We start from the raw sequence: 25,702 nt of genomic DNA on the forward strand, positions 1-25,702 counted from the left end.
GCAAATCCTTTTCAGAGAAAAAGTAGGCCAGTCAGCCTGACAGTGCAAGCAAATGACAGTATCACATTTCCAAAGCCTTTCGATGTGTTGCATGTCCCTCTGATCATCATCTCCCCACCATTTTCCAGTAAAAATCATCTTTATGGGGACATCACATACCTCCCACTCCAGCTTCATACCCCTCCTGTTCGCCAGAGGAGACCACTCCCTTTCTACTCATCTTACAAACTTCGCTTGTCATATGTGTCATTTCAAGGATTTCCACACTGGCCATCATTGCCAGGGACACTCCTCTTCTTGGGTCTAAACCCTGCCCTCGTTTCCACCCCTGCTAGCACCAAACACTGAATGTCGCAGAGGAATTAATTATCCAATAAATACAATGTCATACATGTGTATCAGTACCAAAATATCACTTTCAAATGTGAATGAAACAGAAGAGGAGGTCTCTGGGAAAGGACTACTTTGAGCATCCGAAGCACACTGAACCAGAATCGGTCTGAACACCATATGGCAGAGTTTCTTAGTGTAAAATCAGAGGGACAAGAGCAGGACACATTTCTGCAAGGCAACACGGAAAATGGCTTTAGCTGGGCTGCCAGAAGAACAGAAGAGTTATGAACTGTTCAGGTATTTTGATAAATATGGGCACATGCTATATACAAATACAGGCGAAGTCTCTTTTTCTCACAGAAATCTCACTAGATGTTATTTAAGAATATGCAAATGAATGCCCAAAACCATGCAAAAAAACAACAAAACAAACCTATCCAGCCATAAAAAGGAAACATGTAGCTTTATCTTCTTTTTCAACCTTCAGCTACCTTCCCCCTACCTTACCCACAGTGACTGCTCTCTGACCTATGCAATATGTCATTTAGGAGAAAACCAGGTCCACACCCATATTACTTCCAACCACAAGTACCACAACAGGAAAGCACAAATATATCCTGCATCATTATATCATCTCATTCCCCTATGCAAACAGTAACTCAGACAAATGCAAGACTCTATTACAAAGTATCTCTGCTAAAAAAAGCAAACAAAAAAAAAATCTTTTCCCTACAGTAACCCACCTGCACAAAGCATTTAAACACTATTAACCAAACCCTTCCTCAAGACACACGCATTCACCTTGTAAAGGGGTGCAACAGCTGTTCAAAAGTAAACAGGGAGGCAGGTGACCGGATGGGCAAGGGGGCTGACTGTCATTCGACAGCCTGGGAAGGCTTACAGGGACAGGAAGAAGCTTTCAGAGGCAGAGGCAGTTCTTCTGACCACAACCAACTCTCATGCTGTTTAGTCTGGAGGAGGACAGAGCTGTTTCTCACTCGTGGGATGTTACCCTCTTAATTCTAGTTCAGTAGAAAACAAAAAATCCATTACATCCAATATGCCACAGTACTCAGAGCTACCTGACAGAAAGGACTACAAGCCAACATTTTAGTAATGCATCAAAGTTCCAGCTTCAACATACAACAGCCACAAGAGTCTCACCTTAAAAAATATCCTAATCAATTGTCCAGTCAGAAGTAAAAAGCTGTTCATTTGGGACAAGAGAGAAGAAATTGGTGTGTATCTTGGAGCTGATGGAAATGGGAAAGATAAGATCACAACTGCAGATGACCAACGATACGATAACAAGCCATTTCCTTGGTGTCAATAGCTTGTTGAAGACATAGTCAATTGAACAACAGTGGGTTTACTTTTAAGTCATCTTTCTTCCTCTCTGGAAATTAACTACATTTGCATATTTCTTTCTACCTACAGGGTAACCATTACAGAAGTTTTTACATTAGTAATCATCACCACTAAAATCAAAGCACCTGAGACAGAGTATTTTAGGATAACCATTCAAACTGAAATATTATTTCTATATGCAACAACTGCAATTAATAGTTTTCTTTGATTTAGGTATCTGTAGTAGTCACCATGAGAACCTTATGATTCACTTTTGGGTCGTCTTCTTTCCTGTTATGCTTTAGGAGGCTGATTCTGAATCTACACAGCCTCTGTACTGGACCTTCTAACTCACACAGTGCCTTGAAGGTATACCTTTCAAGCACTAGTTCAGTATTTTGAAAATTCATTGTGCAGAGGGCTGCTTCTCCTTTCATTTTCTTTCTGAGAAATGCGAATCTCCCGTTTTTTAGACTTTGGGTGCTTTCACTTTCTGACTGCTAATTCTGTTAATTCAGTAGTACCAAAGTTCCCTCACAGTTCATAGTTCCCCTTCCTTGTTTTTTTTTTTAATTTTTTCTTTTTCAAGTCTTGCTTCTTGCAGTTCTCTAAGTTATGCTCTCATGATCTTCAATCATAATTCTAGAGGGTCTTTCATTATCTCTTTCCCACCAAATACATCATAAAAATAATGACAGATAAATCATATTTTCCCTATCTTCTCCACAAATTAATGTCAAGGTCATTTAAAGTCTCTTTGCCTAGAACTCATACGTATGCCTTTTCCTATTCCTGTCAAACTTCCACAGACCATGCTGCTCAACTTGTGCTTTGCAGGTACCCTTACTGTTCAGGTATATCTTGCCACCTTCACGGCTTCACTGCTTCAAATGGTCTCAATTCTAGTCTAATCCTAATCCGCAAGTATAACTGCAGCAATGAGGAAAAAGGGACCATCAAAAAAAAAAAATCCCCATTTCCTTCTACTTATAGAACTAACACTTATATTTTCTTTTTTATTCCCTAAGCTCTTGACACTTTTTCAGTGAACCGAAGCTCTCCTCCTTCCAGAGCCATACAACATTACTCTTCCTAGAGGCATATGTCTTCATGGGCTCTCCAACCTAGCTGCTGAACAATAAATCAAAAAAAGGGCAAGAATATAGATGGATTTTTACCACTTCTTGCCTCCTCTAATCTTTAGACGTCACAGTTTAAATTAGACCAACTGTTCACAAACCCTAATTTATAAATCTCAGTAGCAGGTCCCAGATGGAAATTACTGGGGTACACTGTGCTCTCGGAACCTCAGAATGCTTCTGGGAGGGCAATCCTCATGACAGGGAGGGTTACGGTACTGGCTACAGGAGCAGCCTGAAATTAAATGCTTCCCATTAAACATCTGGCTCAAAACCTCTAGTTCAGAGACCATGTAGCTCCTGATACTGCTCTGTTGCAGAAATACCACAAAATGGACTTGTCTGCATTTCACTGGTTCTTCACTTCCTAAAAATTCCAGGTAGATGCAATAGATACTGATGTCGAGAACAAACTGTCATCCTGTGCATACTTTTGCCTCTGAATCCCTAAGCCGATGAACCATATACAATTACACAAATCCAGACCTACTTAGAAGCCCATATAAAAGTGCCCATCCTCATAACCACTGTGAAGGGCCTCAGAGAATCCCAGAAATACAGAGATTTTGTAGAACCTCCAACAATTATTCCCTCAGGAATCACTGTTCCTTCTATTTTACCCAAGTCTCACAACACTCAGCCTCTTCCTGAAACTCTCGGGTCCCTAAAGTATGTATTACACATAGGAAAGACAAAACCTTTCACCTTACCAGTATCAGAATAGATCTTGCAAACATGCCTTACAAGTTAATTCATAAAGAGGGCAGGACGCATGTTAGCTCTTCAGTACCATACACAGACACAAAAAATTTAAAGATGTGAGGGTTTTCAGGAACAGTGGAATATGAGGTGACCACACAGCATGCTATTTTACTCAGCATTATTGAATGGGGACCATCAATCAAGACTGGGAGCTACCTAAAAGCTCCCAAAGCTGGGAGACAAATATGAACTCTGTGGCAAGGATTACTTCAACAACCCTCACAATTTTGAGGGCCTCCTGTGATTTCTGAATGTCTAAGGTTGATAATGCTACTGCCACATACATTCCCTGATACCCTTTTTTAACTGCTGCATGTAAAAAAGTTAGGCCTCACAACCTTGTTTGCTCAAGAAAGAATTACTCATGACCTTATTTTACTTTAGACATAACCACCACAGCTTCTCCTAAAAGAACCTTTCACTGGATTCTCACAACCAGTTTTAAAAAACTGTTTCCCTTGCCCTCCCATCAACCTCACCTGTAAAGCTCACCAGGTGCCTGTCCCAAATGCAAATTTCTAGAGTAGGAAGTAGGAAATGGGAGGGGGAAAAAGGTGCACTTACAACAAAATAAATTTCCACCCTCAGACTGAAAGCTCTCAGGAGCACCCTTGCACAAGAACTACTGTTACTACTGTGTCTCTCTCCTGCCCCTACCTGTCAGATGTGGTGTGGAAGGGAAGACAGGTTCCAATGATAACTCCTGGGATGAACTATCCTGCTCATATACACATGTCAGTGAAGGGGTCTATGTTGTTTGCAGCAGATAACCCCAGGAGCAAACACGTTCTGAGGATTTTAACACTCCAAAGCTAGACAGAAGACGTTCAAAGCAACCCCAGACTGCTACAGCAAGACAGTAATACAACAGCACTCCACTGTGCCAAGTGTAAGAACATGTCGCTTTCCAAGCTGCAGTACCCTGAGCTAACTGAGGTAAGGGAAACCAGAGGGACAACAGGACAAGAAGGTGGAAAAAATTTTTCACAGAAAGAGTGGTCAGACAGTGGAATAGGCTGCCCAGGGAGGTGGTGGAGTCACCATCCCTGGATGTGTTTAAGGGTCGTTTAGATGAGATGTTGGAGGATATGGTGTAGGGGAGAACTTCATAGAGTAGGGCTGATGGTTGGACTCGATGATCCCAAGGGTCTTTTCCAACCTGAATGATTCTGTGATTCTGTGATAAGAGAACCAGAGAAATGAAGAATTTCTATTCCTATGCCAGGTCTTTAGCCCCTGAAACATCTATGTGAGACATGACAGTTACATAACAAAACATTAGAAGTTTTCACTGCTCTTCCTAAGAAGGGAAATCTCACTAGAAAAACACTGATCCTCACAATTCGTTCCCCACTAATTGTCTCCCCACGTACCTGCTTTTTGCTAGGACTAGAAGCAGTGTTTTCAGAGCAGCTCTCAAAGTCTCCCTGTGCTTAGCAGCTAGTCCAATTGCTGAGCTGCTTCTACACAGCAGTGCAGAAGCCTCCACTCCACCAGCATCTCTTCTCCCAGAGCAATATTATCCTGCTGAGAAGTAACACACGCTATGCACCCACTGAAAAGCAGCACAGTACACAAAGAGCCAGCAGTGAGCCTGTGATGACTTCTAATGGATTTATTTACATCTCACCAGTCCATTTTTAGCAGCATGCTCATTTTACCTATGAGATTTTAATACAATTGCTCAGTTCACATCCAGGCCTGCAGGGTGCTGAAGTTCCCAGTTTCTGACAGCACCTGGAGACACTTATCGCTCTACTGTAACTGGGCTACTTATGCTGTACAACAGAACTGCTGAATATTTTATGAAGGCATGTTCATTCAATATATCAATTAGATATTTAATCTGAAATGTTCTCAAAATTGAATAGAGCACACAACACCAAAACCGACTGCAGATTCACTCACTATAGGAGCTTTCACATAGATTTCTCCAATGACTGTATTTTGCTGTGCTTCCTTTTTATAGAGTATATAACCTTCTGGTCATAACAGATTGCTTGCTCCCAGCTGAAAAGCCTCTTGGGAACACAGAACTGTAACCTACCATTAATATATTAAGTACAGAACATTTCAGATACCATGACGCAGAAATCACAAAGATAGAGCACTACGTGAGAACCTGATATAGAATTAACAAGGCTCGTTCCATATCCATCTCTAGCTCAAGTGAAGCAGTAAACCTACAGCTCATGTTGGAAGCCTGTGTCTCAGGCACTGCTACCGTAGCCATTAGCACTTCTAGCAGAAATACAGTTCTTACTGATTCTTCCTAGAACGGGTAATTTTACTAAAATATAGATTGGGTCAAACTAACAGGAAAAAATAACTATTCTTGGGTAATCTGTTCTTGCCAGAAGAAACATATTGTAGAAAAGATTCAATCAGAGCACATGTAGTTTTCTCAAGTCTTATAAACTTGGTAAGATGAAGTCTGTCTACTACTTGATGAAAAAAAACCTATGTAATGCAGACAACCTAGATGGTGGCACCCATACATTTTGAGTTAGTGCTCAAAAAAATGCTTCCTCACAGTTGTTCGGGAAAGGTACATTGCCTGGGGAGAGAAAGAGTTTTGGTATACATCATAGCAAAGATGCACTTCAACATTTCCACCATTCTTACCAAAAGGGGAAAGCAGGAAAGTCTCTGTTTACACTGAAATCAGTTACTTGCTGAACAAGATTTCCCCCATTTTCTAATGGACAAGTCATTTACATGCCATGACTAGTCACACATTATTTTCAAAATCTCTTATATGCCACTGCATGCCAAACATTATGCTGTTGTGTCACTGAACAATAGCTGAGATACACAGGTTCACATGAAGAGAATGAACAGTTTGCAAAGCACTTTCTAATCCTTTAGCAAGACAGGAGCAATCAGAAGGTGGGACCCAGTAGCATCACCACCTGTAACTAAGGCTGCTCAACACTACTTCTCAGAAGACTGTCGTTTTCAGTTGCATACATTTTCCCAAAGTGTGTGCCAAGAAATTTTTCACGCTGAGTGTTTGCCTCAGACTGATTTTTAAAGAATAATCATTAGTTTCAGCTAAAACAGTTCAGCTACTGCCAAGAATAAGAGCTAAAGGAAAATTGTTTTGCATAAATTTAAGAAACAACAAAAACTGGTAGTCTTTCCTTTTTATCCTAATCCTTTAAAAAGTCACAGTAAACACAGATCCAGTAGACATTCACTCACAACTAAATTCTCCAAAAGTGCCAAAAAACTGAGTAGTCTTGATTGTCACAGGTGACCTACCTGTACATGCACTGCCCTACAGGCAGACTCACTGCTCCAGCCCAAGGGGTTTGGAAAACAGTTTCTTTTAATACTCATTCAACATCAGTTTTGCTGAACATTGAACTGGACCAACAGAACCTGTATCTGTAGGACAAGTCTTCAGGAATAAGAAAGAAATAACAAATTCAAAAGCATGGGGGAAAAAAATGGCCAAATCAAAGGAGTAGAGGTAATAGATCTGAAGAGCAATACTGGCAAAATCGGCTTAAAAAAATTAAGGTGTCAGAAGACCAGGACTGAGGTCTGGGGGTAGAAATAAGGTCAGCAGTTACTTGGCTGGGAGGAATCATTGCAGTAAAGAGCTGGGGAGCAGACATGTATGGGCAGACCAAAGAGACTGGACAAGTAGCCTAAGGAAGAAAACCAAGGAGGGCAGCCTAACCTGGCACAAGGAGGCTGGGAACTAGCTGTGGGAACAGGAGAGATACTGGACACAGACTTCAAGGGAGAAGCAGCCTTCTGCAGAAAGAACAAAGTATCATCTAGCTTGGGCTGACCAACTTGAGACATCCATGATTCAACTTTGGAAGTATACATTCTTTTACACAATATATGCAGAAATAGCTGGGAGGGCTTAGCAGTTCTGTAAAACTGAAAATAGATCTCAAATCATGCACCCAAAAACTGAGAAATATTGGACTGACCAATGGCAAAAAGAAAATTTGTAAAGACTTGCTTTGCACCACACAGGAACTGTGGGGAGTGGTAGGGTTGCATCACAGGCCTCTAAGAAGAATGCAGTTCTCAATTAGAAAACAATCTTGTTCTCCTCTCAATCCCCTGCTCTGATTGCTGTACAACTTTCTGCAACAAACAGAGCTGTTACACTCACCAACGTCCTTTACTGCACAGTTCATCCCCAGAGATTAGGCCCTTCCTGTGCATTAATTACAACACAGGAAAGTAGATCATCTAACTAAAGATTCAGTATAACTGGAATCCATGAGGCCAAACTGTGGTTACATGGATTGCTCTTTTAAGACAGCTATTTTGTAAGCAGTGTAGGTCTTTTGTGGTTTAAAATGTTGTCTTCATGATTATAGCTGTCTTGTTTGTAAGGGGCAGCATTGCCTTCCATTCAGCATGGAACCAACAGTGCCAAACACTTTCCCCAATCCTAGAAATGACGACAGATGGTCCACCCACACTTTGGGAGCAAAAGTTATAATCACTAGAAGACTTCAAGGACCATGTTCATCCATGTTTCTAGAAGTATGCAACTGGACAGCAGAGCAAATTCACAGATACAGAGGGAGTTAAGTGTCACACGATCCTACCTCCTAGCTTCCAGCTGTGACACCAACTTTTAAACATGACCAGACATACATGACGTTTCTACTGCTATTATTATCTACTGGTCTGATACTAATTGTTGTTATATCTGCCTGTGTGATAACGGTACAATTTTGAACTTAAAAAAGTGACCCATAAAAACTGGAAGGGATAAGATACCCACGACATAATTCTCTTGTGCAGATAATGTCTATACTCACAAAGCACCTGAGAAATGCTCTACCGACTTCTGGACCTGGACAGGAAGAGTTGTTCCAGATTTTACATTTTATATGTAGCATCTTCCACAAGACAATATGCAAACACCTTTTTTTAAACAAATGCTGTAATGTTCAATAAATTCTGATATTCACAGAACTGCTATCAGAATTAACAATGCACTAATACTTACCACTTTATGGTAAAAATAGATCAGAAAAATGGCATACAAAGCTCGGTGAGTAGCTGTGGTGACTGAAGATACTGCCACGCTGCTGTTCAAGATTACTGCCTCCCAAGCAAAGTCAATGGACCAGATCTAGTGAACACTCTTCAGAAATGTCAAACCAACAGTTTAAATTAAGCCGCTGAACTTTGCACTGAAGTTGCTGAAGCGCAGGCACACATTTCGTTCCACCTGCCCTGCTGTGGGAGGTAGTAATTTCCAGCCTAGTGAATGTAAAAAGTAGCTACAGGATCAAAAGAACTGTTAGTGGCAAGACAAAATGCAGCAAGATGCACAGAGAAATCCAGGTGGGTAAAGGGAAAAAAAAAGAAAAGAAAAAAAACTTTAGTCTATCAATAATTGCTTTATTCTGAACAACATTCAAAAAAAGCACAAGTTGTTTTTTGAAAGAGCACTATGAAAAATTAGAGGCTTAGCAAATATGAAAACTATTCCCTTAACACTGGTCATCACAGTGAAAATGTAGAAAAAGAACAGAGGATTTTTAAAAGAACAAGTATTTTTAAAACACCTTATACAAAGCAATTTAATTCTGAAGTCTTAAATAACTCTCAAAGACTGGACAACTGTTGAAAAATTCTTCTAAAGCCTGCATCCAAGCTTCAGACTGCCAAGGGTTAAGGCCTGAAACAAACATAAACCATAATTATAGAAAGACCCAATGCCTAACCCTAGCAGTAAACCCAGCACTGCACTTTCCCCAACACAATAGATTTAACAACAGAGAATGAGTAGAAGAACAAGTTCTCAGCAAACCTGGTATCCTCTGTGCCTCCACTGTTAACCATAATTTCTGCCCTAGAGACTTGTCCTACTCTTTGCAAGGAGAAAATCCAGGCATCAAATTCATTCTAAGCACAGTTCATTTTGCTTGTACACGCTTCTGAGGCTGGAAGGAAGTTACAGAAAACTCTGTGATACAGCAGGCTACCACCAGGTAAAGAAGCTATTCAAGCACAGTTAGTCTGGACTAAGCCTTGTAAAAAAAGGAAGGAACTGGGCATGTGCAGAGGCATTCACAGGCACCGGTTTTATTTGTAGAATTCTGTACAGTTTGCTACACTGCACTAAGGGTACCTTAGCTATAAGCTGCCCCAAGGAACAGAGGTGTGCTGTTTCCAAAGATTTGCAACATCTGTACATATACATTTTCCTACAATTAGTCATACACTGGAAAGAATAATTATTCTTATGAAACTTTAGATGGGTGGTAAAACATTATTTTCTTCATCAGAATGAAAATAGCCATGCTTGTGAGAGCAGATGACCCTAACTTCTTTAAAGTATCTTATCTAACAATGGGAGCCCTGTACCAGGCCTTTGCCTGCAGGTTCTCATTCAGAGTGGCACAGCCCCACTCGGTCCCCATATGCTCAGGTTCAGGACACGCCTGCCAGGGAAGTCCAGCTGTAAAGCCTGGCCCCTGCTTTTGCATCTTCCCCACGCACATCCCAGCTGGAGTGACAGGCTAAGAACTCCTCCAGGTTTTTTGCAGAAACTACATCTTTCAAGTGCTCCACTGGCAAATGCTATGAAACACAGATCAAAACCACAGTGGATGCATTTTTCTATCACTCTCTCTCCTCTGTCCTGTATGGGCCATCTACTCTCTCACCCTCCCCGCTCTTTTCCCTTCACTTTTCCCCTCTATACCCACACTCTATTCCCCCATGCTACTCTCTTTCACCTTGCTCAGTTATCTCCTCCACAAAATCTGTTCTGTCTGCAACAAACTGGAAGAACAGAGCTGTATTTAGAGAGTGTCATCTCTCACACAAGAGGCTTCTCTGTTAGCATGGCAGAGCAGTAGGCTACAAACAAGATGCAGGCCTTTGTGAGAAATATAAGAACATCGAAGGGGTTATAATCTCATGAGTGGGCCAGGTCTACACGTAACAGCTCAAGAATGTCAATGTCTTCTTCAAAATATCCTGCTGATTTCAGACAAGGTCTTAGTGATATCTCACTGTTGTACGTAATGAGTACTTTTAGTGAATACAGACAAACATTCACAAACCTCGGTTGCAGAGGAATCCTTGGTCATGTATTACAAGCTGCACAGAAAGCCTCCTTCACCTAATAACAAGATCTCAACTTGCCTGGAGATTAGGGGGAAAACTATGTTACTCTCTCATATTTCATCAAGATAGTTTTAGCCAAGTCCTGTACCTTGGCACTTCAATTTCCCTATTTACTATTTATTACATTTATTATTTATTTAAACATACCATAAATTCAAGACATTCACACTCAGTGGAAGTATAAATGGCCAGGGATAGCATTCTTGCTTTATTGCAGTTTTCAAACGTTTTCAAGAAGTGCTAATATATTTCTGCAGTGCTGAAAACTCCCTTTCCTCTGTGAGAGACAGAAAAGCGCCTGGCTCAACGGGCTGACAGAAGCAGAAGCACAATGTCCACCTGTGCTGGCTGATGCAACGTTATTAACCCCAGTTTCTGAAACAGGGAAAATACAGCAGTAAATGCAGGGAAGTCTGGGGAGTTTGCCTTCCACTATCTCACGCACACTTCCCTTACTACCTGCCATGCAAACCACAAAAGCCACCTATGACCCTACCACTCCCCTGTGCAGCCAAGACACACGCCATCCTCTCAGTCACATCCTTAATGTACAAATGCCCCTGTTATTTGCCTTACTTCACTTGGTCCACGCTTCATCCTCAACCTGCTCTGCCTTGGTTGTTCTTTGGTTTTGCCTTGCATGCTGTCAATCCGTGGCAACACTTCCCTTCCAGTAAGCAGACCACTACGGAGAACAGAACGTAAGAAGCAAAGGAAGGAGAGCAGTGGCAGCGGGAAGTGGTTGTGAAGCAGGAAAGGGAAAATCCTCCTTCTGTCTGAAAGCCAGAAGAATCAACTTCGTCTATAGTAAAGAGCTTATCATATTAGGTTAAGCAGTAATAGGTGTGATTTTAACACGTTTGAGGCTATGCCTATCTCTCTGACAGATGCGGATTAAGTAGATACACTCCCAAAGCTTTCTTCTTCCAAGGTCAACAACATTTTCCAACAACGTTTCTGCAAAGGATGTCTGTTTGAGATTTAGGTAGATAATCCAACAATAGAGAGGAAATTCAGTTTGTCAGAAAAAAACCAGGAAGGGAAGTGACAAGCAGAAGCAAAGAGTGCATAAGATAGAGCTCTGAGCTATGTTGCCTGCGTTATTTGATCTCCTAGCTCTCTTCAAGAACAACAGGTAGAGGTTTCAAACTTCATCTCCAAGCAAGGCAATTGCTCTCCACATCCAAGCAAGGAATGGGGAAGTTTTTCCAACAAAGTAATTTATAAAGGGAGTCCAAGAGGTATTCTTATATTCTAAAGGTGCATCTTATGTACTGGCAGTTAGGTAATTAAAATTTGCTGTAACAAGGCACATGCCAGAGGCCTGAATTAAAGCTTAACAAGGAAACAAGAACCAAAAGGGGATCCTTGGCCTTCTCATTTTCCTTCCTTGTTCCAGTACAATAAGGATTAAGGAGACAAAGGAGCCCAGAATGTATAGGAAACAGAGCAGCCATTTCACTCGACAGGGAGAATTTCTTCCATTTAATACAGCACTTGTGCAACCAGACTGGACTTGAACAGGTCTAAGAGATAGCTGAGCATGTCCAACCTCCAAGATATCTGAGACTTTAAGACTGAAAATTCTACTACCCAAGTAGGGGTACAGCCTTCTGTCTCAGCTGACAGCAAGCAAGACAGAAGTAAATAAGTTTCTGCAGAGGTGTGATCACTGTCTTCAGTAACGGAGCCAAACACCCTCTGAAGATCACGTGGCTCCTTTGCCACATTTTGGCAGGGTTCTTTGTTTCTCTGCAGGTCCCTACAAGCTACCACCCACTAGAGTTTAAGTTAAAATTAGCTCATTAAAAATAAATTAAATCACAGGCAAAGTTGTCATGTATCAAGAAAAATGCATACAGCCTTGATACAGATACTTGAGAACAGTACTGATATCATGATTTGCTAACAACTTGGTACTGCAGGGAGTATTTATTCACAGCAGGGAAGAGTGAATGAAAGAGGTGACATCTACCTCAAAATTTGGAAAGTGCCAGAACTTCTAAATTTAAGAATACTGAATTTCAAGCTCTTGCCAAAAATATCTATGTCCCTCTGCATTTTCTCCCACCTAACATCTGCATTGAGAGTCAGAGACTTGTGAAAAAATTGGCAAGATATTGCATTCTCTGAGTTCCTAGAAGCAAGGTAGCCTACTGAATTAAAATTTTCAGAAGCAGGAAAAATCTTAGTAAGTTTTTCAATTAAGAGCTTTTGAAAAAAGCATTAGCAAATAACAATTCCTCACAGGGAAACAAATAATCTTGTTTCCAGAACAACAGGGTTCTGCTACCTCATCGCCCCTACTTTAGAGTTTGAGGGCATACAAACATAGAAGAGTCTCTGCTTCTGTTCCTTAAAAAGTAACCCAGCAAGACCTTCCCAGCTAGCTCTCTAGCGACAACGTAGACAAGCTCAATACTAGACTTCTGCAGAATGATATTGGCCTGCAGATGGAGAGCTAATGTCAACACAGAGTGCTTGACTGCCCAGGCAAAAGCCCCTCTACCATCTACGGAGCACATGAAGGCCGTGCTGCGCTCTGACCAGCATATATTGACTTTGCTCATTGCATGGGGGAAAATGTATGCCACTGGGACAAAGCTACAACTTCATTCTTAGACTGCTCCAACAAAGCCACATGAAATGGTGCATCAGTACTGCAAAGGCATTTCTACTGTATTTCATAACCATAATCTAGCTTAATAAATGGGCAAAAATCTGAAATATGCACCAAACTAAACACACTATCTGTCTCCTTTTAAGGCTTCTCTACATGGGAAGGGAATCGTAAAAGCTGGTCTGGAATAAATTAAGGGAGGTTAAATGTTCTTAAACATCCTATCACTTTCCACAGCGCACTCAGCTTGCTAAACTCTGCTCTTCAATTCCCACACCCTGAATGACGGCATCGCTGCTGAAAAAGCGGGGCTCACCGAAGTGCACAGGTGCACCACGTGTCACCAGACAGCGATCACGAACGCACCTTCTGATCCTCACTTTCGCAAAGTCCCGCTAGCAACCCCGGACGGACAAGCCCACCTCAGGATGGGGCCTCCTGCACACGCAAGTGTTTCCGTGGCTCTTTGAGCACGACGGCGTGCAGGTGTGGAGGGCGTAGAGCTAGTTACGGCCCCGACCACACCACCTCGCCTTGGGGTCACCTATCACCCAACAACAAATGCAGTAAATCACACATTTCTCAGGGACACAGGGCCTGGCAGCCGGCTGTTCCACAAGCCCACGCCGTGGCACAAAGCCACAAAAGAAGCATCCGGGTTAATATCGAAACGCACTGATCTCGTAAAAATACCTGCAAACAGGAATACACAGGAGCTTTCAAGCAGCCCCTTAAATAACAAATTAAAAGCAACATCATCCTTTTTTTTTTCCCCGATGTCTCGCTCTTGCACCTCTTCCCCAGCTGTATATACGCCCTTATCCATACCCGGCAGCCCGGCGCGGCTCACATAACGCTCCCACCGACGCTCAGGACGAACCCGACCACCAGACAAACGCGTAACAACAAACCCAACAACGCCGTCAAACGCAGCAGCGCGCTGCAGATGACAACAACGCCGGCCGAAACCCGCGCCGCGACACGGAGCAACGCCCGGGTGCCAGGGCCTGCCCAAGATGGGGGCTCGGCGGTGCGCGCCCGGGCCACCGGGCGGCCGTTGGGCGGGCGGGGCGCTCTCAACGGCGGCCGGCGGCTGCCCCCCCCCCACACACACACACGCCCCGGAGCTGTCAGCGGCGCCTCCCGCCTCACCCGTCCGAGCCCCGCCGGCCCCCTCCCTCAGGGCGCTGCCCCCGGAGCCCGCCGGGCGCCCCTCGCTTACCTCCGCAGCCCCGCCTCGCCGGGCACCGCCCCGGGCAGCCGCCGGCCCCTCAGCCCCAGCGGCTCCGGCCGCCCGACGCGCGCCGGCGCCCGCCTGTTCGTGACGGCACCGGGAGCGGCGGCCCCGCCCCGCCCCGCCGCCGGGCCCGGCCCCCTGCGGCCGCCCCCCCCCTCCACCGCCGGGCCCCGCTGCTCCGCCGCGCCGCGGGGGGCGGGCAGGTGGGGAGGGCGGCAAGTAACGGGGACGGAAAGCGCAGCCGCGGCCCGGCTGGCATCGCCCCCCCCGCGGCGGGGCTGGGTCAAATAAGCCGGTTTTCAGTGTGCGCCCCCGGCTAGCCGAGGCTCGCCTTCCGGCCTGCGAGCCAGCCACCGGTTTGTGCGTGCCTTGTCATCTCCGACCTCAAAGGATCCAAAACCGCAGAAACTGGGAGTCTCTTGTGTCATCATCATCTGCAGTCAGGAACTGGGGATGTCGAGAAAGAAAACGTCACGGGGCTGAGAAGTACCTGCCATCGCAGCTATGAAGTTTGAGCCAAATAATTTGAGACAATAATCCAGGTTTTTTCTATTCTAATAAAAATGTCAGCATGCTTCCTCCGTTCGTCCTCACCGTCCACACTCCAAGTTGCAGGACAGCTGGCTCAGCCAGCTACATTTGTTCAAACTGCTGCCCAGCTGGAGTCTCTGCTCCATTTCTTACCAATTTCTATACCACACTGCTCTCAATGAAGGATTTAACTTGCTCGAGCAGTGTTAAGTGTAATTTGAAAGAATGTGAGCAGAGGTCACAGTCCAGCTCTAGCTCATTCTATTATTTTTACAGAATGCACAAATGTCAAGGGGAAGACAGGTTACTCCCAAGGAAGTCCCAGGAGGTATGTGAGGGGCTCCTGCGCGCAGGCAACACACTCAAGTGGGGAATCAGTGAGATACGCACGGGCACACTTGTCTGGGTGCCTCCAGCCAACTGTGCATGATCTGCAAAGGACCGTGGCCAAGCACCAGCTGAGTCAGTCCCAACACCACTGGTTAAGAATTTCAATTTGCCTGTTGCAGTTCCCCGGTGCTGGAAGCTGCCAGCTCAAGACCTCAATATGATCCGAATTTGGAAGGAGAAGCCAGGAGAGGCAGCTTGAATTTTTAATTTTTCTTTCCACCCGTCATTAGCGAAACTCCATGCAATCACTTCTGCTTCAAAATCACACAGAACTGATAGAGAATAGATATTTCCAATGCCTAGCCAAACACATGTGATTTTTAACAGTTATCTTTGGTCATAGCTTAGCACAAAGCTAATGAATCATGCCATGTTTTTAAACAAAAGGGAGATGGAAAATAGAAGTTCCTCTGCATACCATGCAAACTTAAAGCCATCCTCTCATAAAAATATTAAATATACTTGGCTGGAACAGGCTAGAAAGCAAATAGATGCTATCACTAACACCCTTCAATTTTAATACAGAGCTCAACAGTATTAAGCACAAAACACTGTAGTTTATTTGTAGCTGATGACAATTTTAATCATCAACCAAAATACAACCTTTTAAAAACAGTGGGCTTGGACAACTCCCCGCCAAGGCTCCTGGAAGAAGGGTGTTTGCTACTGATGTTCACTGAGCATCAGTGAATAGAAACAGCGCTAAAACCCAATGGACCAGGAGGGCACTTATGTTGCACCAGCGTCGAAGGAGGACATGGAGAACCACCATGTTATTTACAGGCAGAGCTGTCTGAGTTATCCAGGGCAAAATCAGAGAAAAGCCAGCAGAGTAGGAACAGATAGGGTAGGCAGGTTTTTCATTTACCTGATTTTTTGGTAAGGTTATAGATTTGTTTGATTAAGAAAACCTAAGTAACAAACCTCAAAAACTAATTGTCAGAGAGGAGTTGTATTTCAGTAGAGGTACTTGGAGAGCTGCCCTGGGACCATTACCAGGTTTAAGACTATTCAACATTTTCCTCAAAGATGTGGAAGCATATATAAACTCACTGCAGATAATATTTGCGGACAACACAAAAGCTGGCACTACAGTGAACAAAAGAACTGGGTCATCACATAAGAGCTCTGGAACAGCTGATAAAGCATACTGTTCAGAATTTATTTTTTTTATAGCCAAATCTCAGGTTATACATCCAGGAAAAGAATATAAAGCCATACCTTGAACACCGGGAAAACAGCAGACTGAAAAAACTTACTGACTCTGAAAAGGGCGTCAGGGTCGTAACAGACAAAGAATTGAACACATGCTCCCAACTTAACACTGTGACAAAATGTGTCATGAGCCTTGGAAGCACAATCAATAGTGCACAAAGAAAGAGGGGATTTTACCCATATGTAGATTAAAAAAAACCCCAACCTGTAACCCTTAAAAGATTAGAAATTTGTGAGGGGACTAAGGAAGACAGGTTTAACACAAGATTCTAGGAAGGCAATTCATGCATTTCATCCAAAAAATATTAAGAGCACACTCCTTTTCTTTAGTTTTAAATGCATTCCCAGCAGGAAAATACAAGATACTACTGACCTCTTTTGCAGAGCCATCCCTTCCCCTTCTCCTGTAAGTGGAAGCTGAAGTCAAATTCTAACCACAAGACAGACATGCACTTTTAACAGGGGGATTGCTAACTATTGAAATACGCTATCAAAAGAAGACTTAGATCACATTTTATGCCCTTTTCAAGAGCCAGTGCCTTTCTCTAGCATAAAAACTTAACCTTCACAGAAGGTCAGACTAGATGAAGGGTGTTAAACTCTTAACTGCTCATATGAAGCAGGCAGTGACACTTCACTGGATGTCCAGTCTCATCTGATAAAGGCCTTTATGCAGTTTCTGCCTTTATGTTTAGCAATGTAAAATTTTACGTATCTGATAATCAATCCCCTCAGCACACTATTTACCCTCATCTTCCTCAGCATGCCAGTGACCCGACGATCTGTAACAGATTTCTTCCCACTCAGATTTCCAGAAGCCATCCTGCTATAGCCGATAGAGCGCTACAGCTGATACAGAATCAAAAGCCTGAGACAAACAATATCAAACAAATATTAGGCCTCTGTGACCTACGTACCAGAAAGACGTCAAAACTTCACCCACCAAAAAAGCCTCAAAAATTCCTGCCATAAATTGAAAGAGAAATTCTAAATTCCTCGTCCTTCACAATGAAGGACAACACAATTTTACAGTAGCGGTTTATCATTAGAACTTGTGAAGTACAAACCAGTTTCTATATTCACTATTTTTTCCCCAGCTCCGTTTAAAGTAATAGTAGCAATATTGCAAAAATAGCTTTGATATCTTGTTCTAAGTCACAGAGATTCACTTGTATTTTTTCTTCTGTTACTAAAAATCTTTAAGAAATTATTCCCTTCCATTTCACTGCAGCCCATTAGTACCTACATGCAAAGAAGGAATCTGGCACATGAAAGCTTTCATCAGGACAAACAAACCTCAGCTTGATATAAAAAACTATTTTCAACATTTACCTACTAAAACACATTATTATTTGGAATATATCACCTGCTACTAGCCTCATTAAGCAGCTATTAAAACACTAATCTTGTTGCTGCTTCTGCTTTCAATGTTTAAGGACATTATTAATCAACCTACTGCAAATCCTGAAAATGAAGCACAGTCCGCTTCAAGAAGCTGCTCTCAACGTTTACAGAATCTTCTTCCTACAAAGAGTCAGTCAAGTCATCATGGTGTACCACTTACAGAAATAACTGGTTAATAATTTTCTGAAGATATCTGCAGCAAAACCATGCCAGAGACAAACAATTCGGCGTGCACATTCAGAAAAGGGAGAAAGGATCTTAAGGTTTTTGGTTACTATTCTGTCACCTGCAGTTTATGATGGAAATTAAACTGTCATACTCTTCAGCTTTAGACAATGAGATACATATTTAGAATAAATACACATATTCTAAATGACCATGTATCAAATGCTAAGGCAGCATGAGTACTTGTGACATTCATCATGTCAACAAAGCTGCTACAGTTCTGTAACTCCAAAGTTTTCCAATCAAAGGCTTAAATGACAGATACTGCTTACCACCTACATTCTGTGGGTGCATGTTTTTAGAAGATGATTTCACTTAGTGCTCTTCTTATGAGCAGAAGGTGTAGTCTAGTTCATTCTGGGCTTCCACTGAAATAATAATATTATTTGAAAATTTTGCTTTGAAAAAAAGCCTATCATCCAACCTGCTACTCCCCAGAAACTTAAAAGTGAAGAGAGAAAACACAACCAATTTCTTACGCCAACCAGTGAACAATGAAGCTGTTTGTAATACAAACCCACACACTCTGGAAGCAGAAGAGTTTTCAAAAGTGATTTTTTTAAAAAGATGCTTTGTCTTTCCTTTTAAGAGGTGTAACTGAAATAATAAATGCATTAAACGCCAACTCCTCTCACTTTTCAATATATGTACACATGAGCCTCCATTAAACAGGTTCCACTTAATACGCTTATCACTTCATACTAACTTGAAAGAACAGAATTAATGACCTAAAGAATTTTCAAACCAGAGTAAATGACTATGGCCTATTATTTATCATAGTAAGCACGTGAGTAGTTCTGCAATATGTGTTTACAGCTATGTAAATACAAACTCATTTGCAGGATTGGGCCGGAGAGAGAACATATTAATTGAAACCAGATGTAGTAACACAGACAGGTCCTAACAGTGATGGAGCCGCAGTCTGCGACATGAATCTCGACAGCGTTCAGCGCCCTTTGACTCTGCCACCATGTAAAACAAATGGGAGAAATTACAGCAGCAGTGAAAGGTTTTTGCAAACTGTGTCCTGTCCTTGTGCAACACAAATCGTTAGCACTGCATATATTTGTGACTCTAAAACCAGTAAGAGCCTTTTGGTGTCATTTCAACCTTTTGTCCTCAGCAGTCCAGTTTCACAAATTCAGATGCATTACATGTTCAATCTTGCAAAATCTACCATAGTCTAGAAATACGTATTTTTTTAGTAAAAGCCAGTGGTGTAGCACAAGACACGAGACTTAAAAATATCAACATATTCAAATAAAAACATTTGGTGTATTAGGAAAAAAGCTGGAATCATATATACAAATTTATAGTACTTAGGGCTTCCCATTAATGAAACAAATTACTTCTCACACAAGAAACATTAATAGCTCTCAAGTAGACAGTGCTCAAAGTCCCAAGGCAATTATATAATTAGTCATTTTTAGACAGAATATTATGTTACACAATATTGGAATTGAACAATGACAGTCTCTTGAGCAAGTCAGTATTTTGATTACATATTATATGTATGTTTATACTGTCCTAGATAGCTTAGTGAACTATTAGGAAGTCTTGACACTAATATTCTATTGGATCAAATAATACACGTATTCTGTTAATTATTAAATCCTTGAATGTCCAACGGCAAACACTGCATTTAATTTTAACACTTGATCTCCACTGGATCAAGCCAATTACTAAAAATAACTAGTTATCTGTCTATGATCTGTTATCCATCTGCTCCTTTCCAAAAGGAGCTGCCGCAGCACCATTAGGTGAGGCTCAGTGATTACGGCTGGGAAAGGGACAGATCACCTGAACCATCAAGCCCATGGTCCCCTGCAGCAGGGCAGACCATGGAAGAGACCTTGACTACCAAAACCACATACCATTCCCACTCTTCCCTCTGACATTTAATTACCTGCCAAGTAGCTTTAGATTTATTTTTACTCCCTTTTTTTAAAAAGTTTTTTCCACCATGGAGAAGGCTTGTGGGTAGTACTTTGAAATCAGAGTGCTAGGTTAAGAATACTCTTAGAGACATCACATCAATTTATCATTTTACTATACATAAAGAGACAATATGGTAACTAGATTGTGAAAAACAAAGGATGTTCACAGCACCTCAGCAAATGAAGTAGCTTTCACATGATCAACAGAACACAAAAATGTGAATTTGGTGTTGATTTATGATTGCAAAAATAAAATCCTACACATACAAGGAATATAAACATACTTTGACTGATCACAGAGCAGTTGCTTAAGACAGACCGAATTAAATAATCAACACGCACTATTCACTGAAGTCCTTAATTTTGCAAACAGTAAGTGTTGCATGCATCTGTTCAGACTAAATGTAAATCAGCCACATGGCTATAAGCTTTAGCCAAGAAAAGAAGTTACTAGGACTCTCTCTCCCCCTCGCCATTTCCTAATCTTGTTTCTAATCAGCTCGTCTGAAGTTATTTCAGTTTCCATATGTAAGAGTTACACTACCATTTATTTCTTAAAGGCTTCAAAAGGCAGGGAAGGAGGTAGAGACACTGAAGGAAGGAAAACGAAGTATTCTTCAGAAACAAGTTCTTAAACAGAACCAGTAAGTATTGACCACAGTCACAGTTTAAGCACTATTTAATGCTTGTTACCCCCATAAATCCCACTTCCTTACCAGTGTGGGGCAAGAGACACTGACTGATAGATGTTACCTATGTCTCGAAGAACACTGCCATACTGCAGACAGATCTGCCACAGTCATCCTTGATCAAAGGAAAGCAAAACAATGTTTTCCTCTATTAATTTCTTTACTTTTTCACTGCAGCTGTTTTACAACTTATAAAACTATATAAAATTTTACAAAGCACAAAAAAATTCTAAAGGAAAAGCAAGTTTTAAGAAGTACATAGCAGAAACTAGTTACAATTTAAATAAGTATGAATGGCAATTTGAACATTTTACAACCATAAATGTGAACCAAGGAATTTAGACAGAAGTGACAACACAAAAAGAAGGAAAATGCTCCCAAAGTAAATCTGGAACACGACTTCCGATAAACAGATGATCATCCCTCGTTTGTACATATGTTTAGATTAGTATTTATAGACTTGTTTTGAAAATAATGCAGAAAGATCATTCAAGGTCATCTCAGAGAAACTCAAATATTGTTGTAAATACTTATAGAGCACAGAAGTAGCAGCCACAGCCTCCTTAACTGCTGGCCTGAGGAACACCTTCCTCACCCATCCAAAGATATATAATTAGCTACATCCTGGCATACAGCTTTCAAGTCACTGACTAGAGTAATGCTATAGTTCTCTTGTATCAATACAAGGAGAAGACAGATTACTGAAAGATAAATCAGACATCCTTTAATCTAGAGTAATCAAATTTTAATCTAATGTATGTCAATCATCACACTGAAAGGAATTTGTAGCAAGAGGAATGAGATGCCATCCTTATACATGTGGGACTGCAAAAACATCGCCACTCCTACCTACTCATGCAGGTTGATTGGGTAACAAACCTACTGGGGAGGAAGCAGCCTGCACATACATTTCACAACCTTGGTCAACTCATCATCTCTGGAAACAGCTCTGTCCTGAGGCATCCTCTGAGACACCCGTTGAGTGAACTCCCAGTTCTATATCTTGTATTATTTGTAATAGCAAAACATGACCAGAATTAGTAAAACCACAAAAGACAACTTCACTTCAAAACAGAATGATAACTTCTGCAGCTTATTCTGGATTTTACATATTTTATTGCAAGTGCGCGACAAGTACCCATTTTGGCCAGAACGTGCAGTTTTATGCTTGCCTTCTTTTTAGCATTTAAATGCACATCCAGGTCAATCTATTGGAATAACTCAGGAGTAGATAACCTTCCACAAAAACACTGCATGAAAGCATGCAGCAGATACAATCTTCATACTTCAATCTCTGTTTTGCTTAAAGCGCTGATGAACCCTGATTTTCCATGGCTGGGTCTCTTCACAAGGACTTCAGTATCCCTTCCTTCCTCTGAATCTTGCCCTGGTATCCAACTGAAAATTGAAGTCAATATATTAAAACCATACATTTTGCAAAAGAAATACTTCAGAGTGCTTGTGCTATCTCGACACCTTGTAACATCAGAAGAAAGCACAGAATAAAGCAGAAGTCACTGTAAAGAAAATCAGTGATGTAGCCAACAAGTCATAGGGTTCTTCCAAGAAAACAGACATTATCTTAAATCTCACTCAAAATTTTAATTATGGAATAAGCACCTTGTGCATTCTGAAATAAACAGCATAACACCACAAATCACAGAACAGCATAGTGAGGTGGCAAGGAACGCATGAAAAGAAGGTAGCGTAAATCTACTTAGACCTGTTTTTCCAAACTTAACTGACAAGATGAAGGAGGAAAATTCAGATTGGGTTGAAATGGGAGTCACTGCAAATGTCAGTGAGGACAGGGATAACTTAAATACAACAAGTATCTGAAAAAAACAATCACTAAAAACTGAAATAATATTCAGCTTGTAAAATCTGCAAGTTTCTTCTTGGCGGTTACAAAAAAAGCATTTGCAAAAACTTGCAGTAAAGCTACAATAACAGCTACGGTGCAGCACTTACTGAAACTAAATTGCAAGTTCTCTCCCAGTGCAGCAGAAAACCATACTTTGATCTTGGGGGAATTCTTCTGAATTTAGATAGTCAGTCTTGAAGATGGCAGTTTCGGATTGCAATTCAGCCATATTCAGATATTAGATTGAGGACGTATCTTTTACCTCCCTTAAGTAACCCTCCTTCAGGATTCAGGACTGCAGCAAAATGTGTAAAGATCTAAACTGCAAGATGCCACGGCCTGTCCAATAACCAAGTAGATTTCATTTTAAACCTTGTTCCTACTTTAATGTCTAAAGTGTACGAAAGTTTACTCCTCTGATGAGACATTGTATTTTCTTACAAAGAAAATAGCATCTAGGCAAAATGCCTAATGATTTTAGCATATTGTAAATTATATCTACATTTAGTGTCTAACTTGTTTTTAAATACTCTTTAAGCCTCACTGTTATACCAAGTAACAAATTTGGCAGAGCACAATTATTGAAATTTAGAGTTAACAGGACAAGAAAAATGTCACTTATCAGCCTTAGAATTTGTAGAGGTTAAATAGATTCATGTAAGAGCCAGGCCTCTTCCTGGCATGGAAGTCCAGGCATGACTGGAGACACTTCGCTAGAAACTTAAGTTTAATCAGCCTCCCTTAACAATGTACAGACAGAAATACAGGCACATCATCTGGAGATATATATGTTGCTAGTGCAGCATCAAATAGGTATTTCAAGCATTCAATACACAGCATTTTTTCCTGTACACAGAAATAATCATTTGTCACTTCATGGATTAATACAATTCATATAGGAGAGGTCCAGAAGCTCCTATGACTTAAGCAAGAATACAGAATGGAATAAAAATTTTAGGTACAGTTTCAGCGGTGTATTCTTCATTATGTATCACATCGGCTAAAAATAAGAATGAGCCCTGCACTAACTCATGCTTAGAAAGTTTTACTACCACCTTTGCCACACTTTAACTATTTCTTAAGTGTTACGGAAACACAAGCAAGGTATTTCTAGACAAGGTACTCGTATCAAAACTGGGGAAACTTTATCTAATTACATTTTTACAACTAGCTTCTCACTACCATACTTGATAACTCACTATATAAAAAACCCCCCAAAACTTTTCTTTATCATGAATTCAAGCCCTCCAAGAAAATTAATGAATGCAAGAGCCTGCTTCAACAGTGAAAATCTTTCAGTAATACATTCTTTTCACTTAAATATTCTTTGTTCACAGACAAAAATTTGTCAATATCTTATCTTACAACTACCTGATCTACTAATACTGTTTAAACCAAAGCTTTACTTAAACAAAAAGTAAAAATACCTACCTCATTTACATGCTGAGCCTAATTTAATTTAAATATGCTTTTTTCCATCTTGTTCACACTATACAACTTTTTCTTTGTGAGAATAGTGTATAACATCCATATTTTAAATGGCATTCAAAGGCAAGACCTATTCTGCTCAATGAGTTGTACTGAATTAAAGTGGTTTTTTTCAGAAAGCATGGAAAAGGACAGAAAGCAAGCAGGCCGCTAGCAGAAGAAAAACCACTACACTTACCATTGATCTTTTGCATGCAAAAAATGTCATTTGCAAATTCCTACAGTGTCCTTCCCTCAAGCATTGTTTAGGGCTTTTGTTTTCCTGTTAGATGAAAAAGAAAGGATTAAAGACTTAATGGATTTCTGCAGCTTGTCAAAGAGACATCAAAATACTTCAGACAAGGTTTACTCAGGACTTTGCTATGGTATGGTGACTTGCATTTTCTTCATAGAATCATAGAATACCAGGTTGGAAGGGACCTCAACGATCATCAGGTCCAACCTTTCTTGGCAAAAGCTCGGTCTAGGGAAGGTGTCCCAGCACAGTATTAAAAAAAGCATCCAACACTGGGGAATCCACCACATTCCTGGGGAGATTATTCCAGTGGCTGATGGTTCTCATTATGAAAAATTATCCTCATTTCCAACTGGAATATCCCCAGGAACAACTTTTACCCATTATCCCTCCTGTTTTCCATCTCCATCTTCTTTGTAACCACTCTTTAAATACTGGAACATGGTGATAAGGTCTCCCCTAAGCCTTCCCTTCTCTAGGCTGAACAAACCCAGTTCTCTCAGCCTTTCCAGTCCTTTGATCATCTTTGTGGCCCTCCTCTGGACCCTCTTCAGCCTGTCCATTACTTTTTTGACTTAAGTTACAATTTCATAACCTTCTTAAAACACGAATTATCAGGCTTGAAAGGGACGAAATAACAGCTTCTCTCTCTCCCAAGGGCCCGACGCCGGCGGGAGGCGGCCGCTCCCCCCGCAGGGAGCACTCCGCGCCCCTCGGCCCCGGCCGCCTGCACCCGCCAGAAGGCGCCCCCACATCAGGAAGGGCAGCGGGCGCGGCGGGGGCCGCCTCAGACAGTGGCTTGCCCAGCGCCTGGCCCACCGGGGCGAGGGAGCGGGCCTCGGGACACCCTTCCCTCAGGGCGTAACTGGGGAGGGCAGCAAGTGCAGCAGCAGCGACGCAGTGCCGGGAGCCACGGGGTTGTCTCCCGGGAGGGCGGCAGCGCTCACCTGCAGGACGCAGGGGCTCTCCAGGAGGCACTGCCGTAGGTCCTCCCTCACCCCTCCACAAGCCCGCCCGTCCTCCTCCTTATCCTCATAGTACTTGGGCATAGCGGCAAGGCCGGCCCTACTCCTCGCTAGGGCCTACCCAAACACCACCACTACCACCAGCGGCCGCCGCCATCTTGGCGCGCCGAGCCCTGCCACCGCTTCCGGCGGGGGG

General features: G+C 41.9%; 2 protein-coding genes across 4 annotated transcripts in view; both read right to left on the reverse strand.

Annotated features, from left to right (window-relative positions):
* Positions 1–14,660, reverse strand: part of INPP4A (inositol polyphosphate-4-phosphatase type I A) — a 134,212-nt gene extending 119,552 nt beyond the window's left edge. For 2 of the 3 annotated variants that reach the window (XM_074815035.1, XM_074815039.1), the window contains exon 1: positions 14,549–14,660. The gene's annotated coding sequence lies outside the window, so the exon portion shown is untranslated. Of the gene's footprint in view, positions 1–1,134; positions 1,356–14,548 lie in introns of those variants that run through there. The other variant, XM_074815036.1, reaches the window with a different exon arrangement.
* A 5,701-nt stretch (positions 14,661–20,361) lies between these two features.
* Positions 20,362–25,696, reverse strand: COA5 (cytochrome c oxidase assembly factor 5). The gene is made up of 3 exons (XM_074815052.1): positions 25,489–25,696; positions 24,485–24,568; positions 20,362–22,352 (listed from the first exon to the last, which is right to left on the reverse strand). Exons 1-3 carry the CDS (start codon positions 25,588–25,590, stop codon positions 22,311–22,313), a joined length of 228 nt encoding a protein of 75 aa, XP_074671153.1. The 5' UTR covers positions 25,591–25,696; the 3' UTR covers positions 20,362–22,310.
* Between the last annotated feature and the right edge of the window lie 6 nt (positions 25,697–25,702).

The sequence above is a fragment of the Strix aluco genome, chromosome 2, assembly GCF_031877795.1.
Source record: "Strix aluco isolate bStrAlu1 chromosome 2, bStrAlu1.hap1, whole genome shotgun sequence".
Classification (NCBI taxonomy): Eukaryota; Metazoa; Chordata; class Aves; order Strigiformes; family Strigidae; genus Strix; species Strix aluco.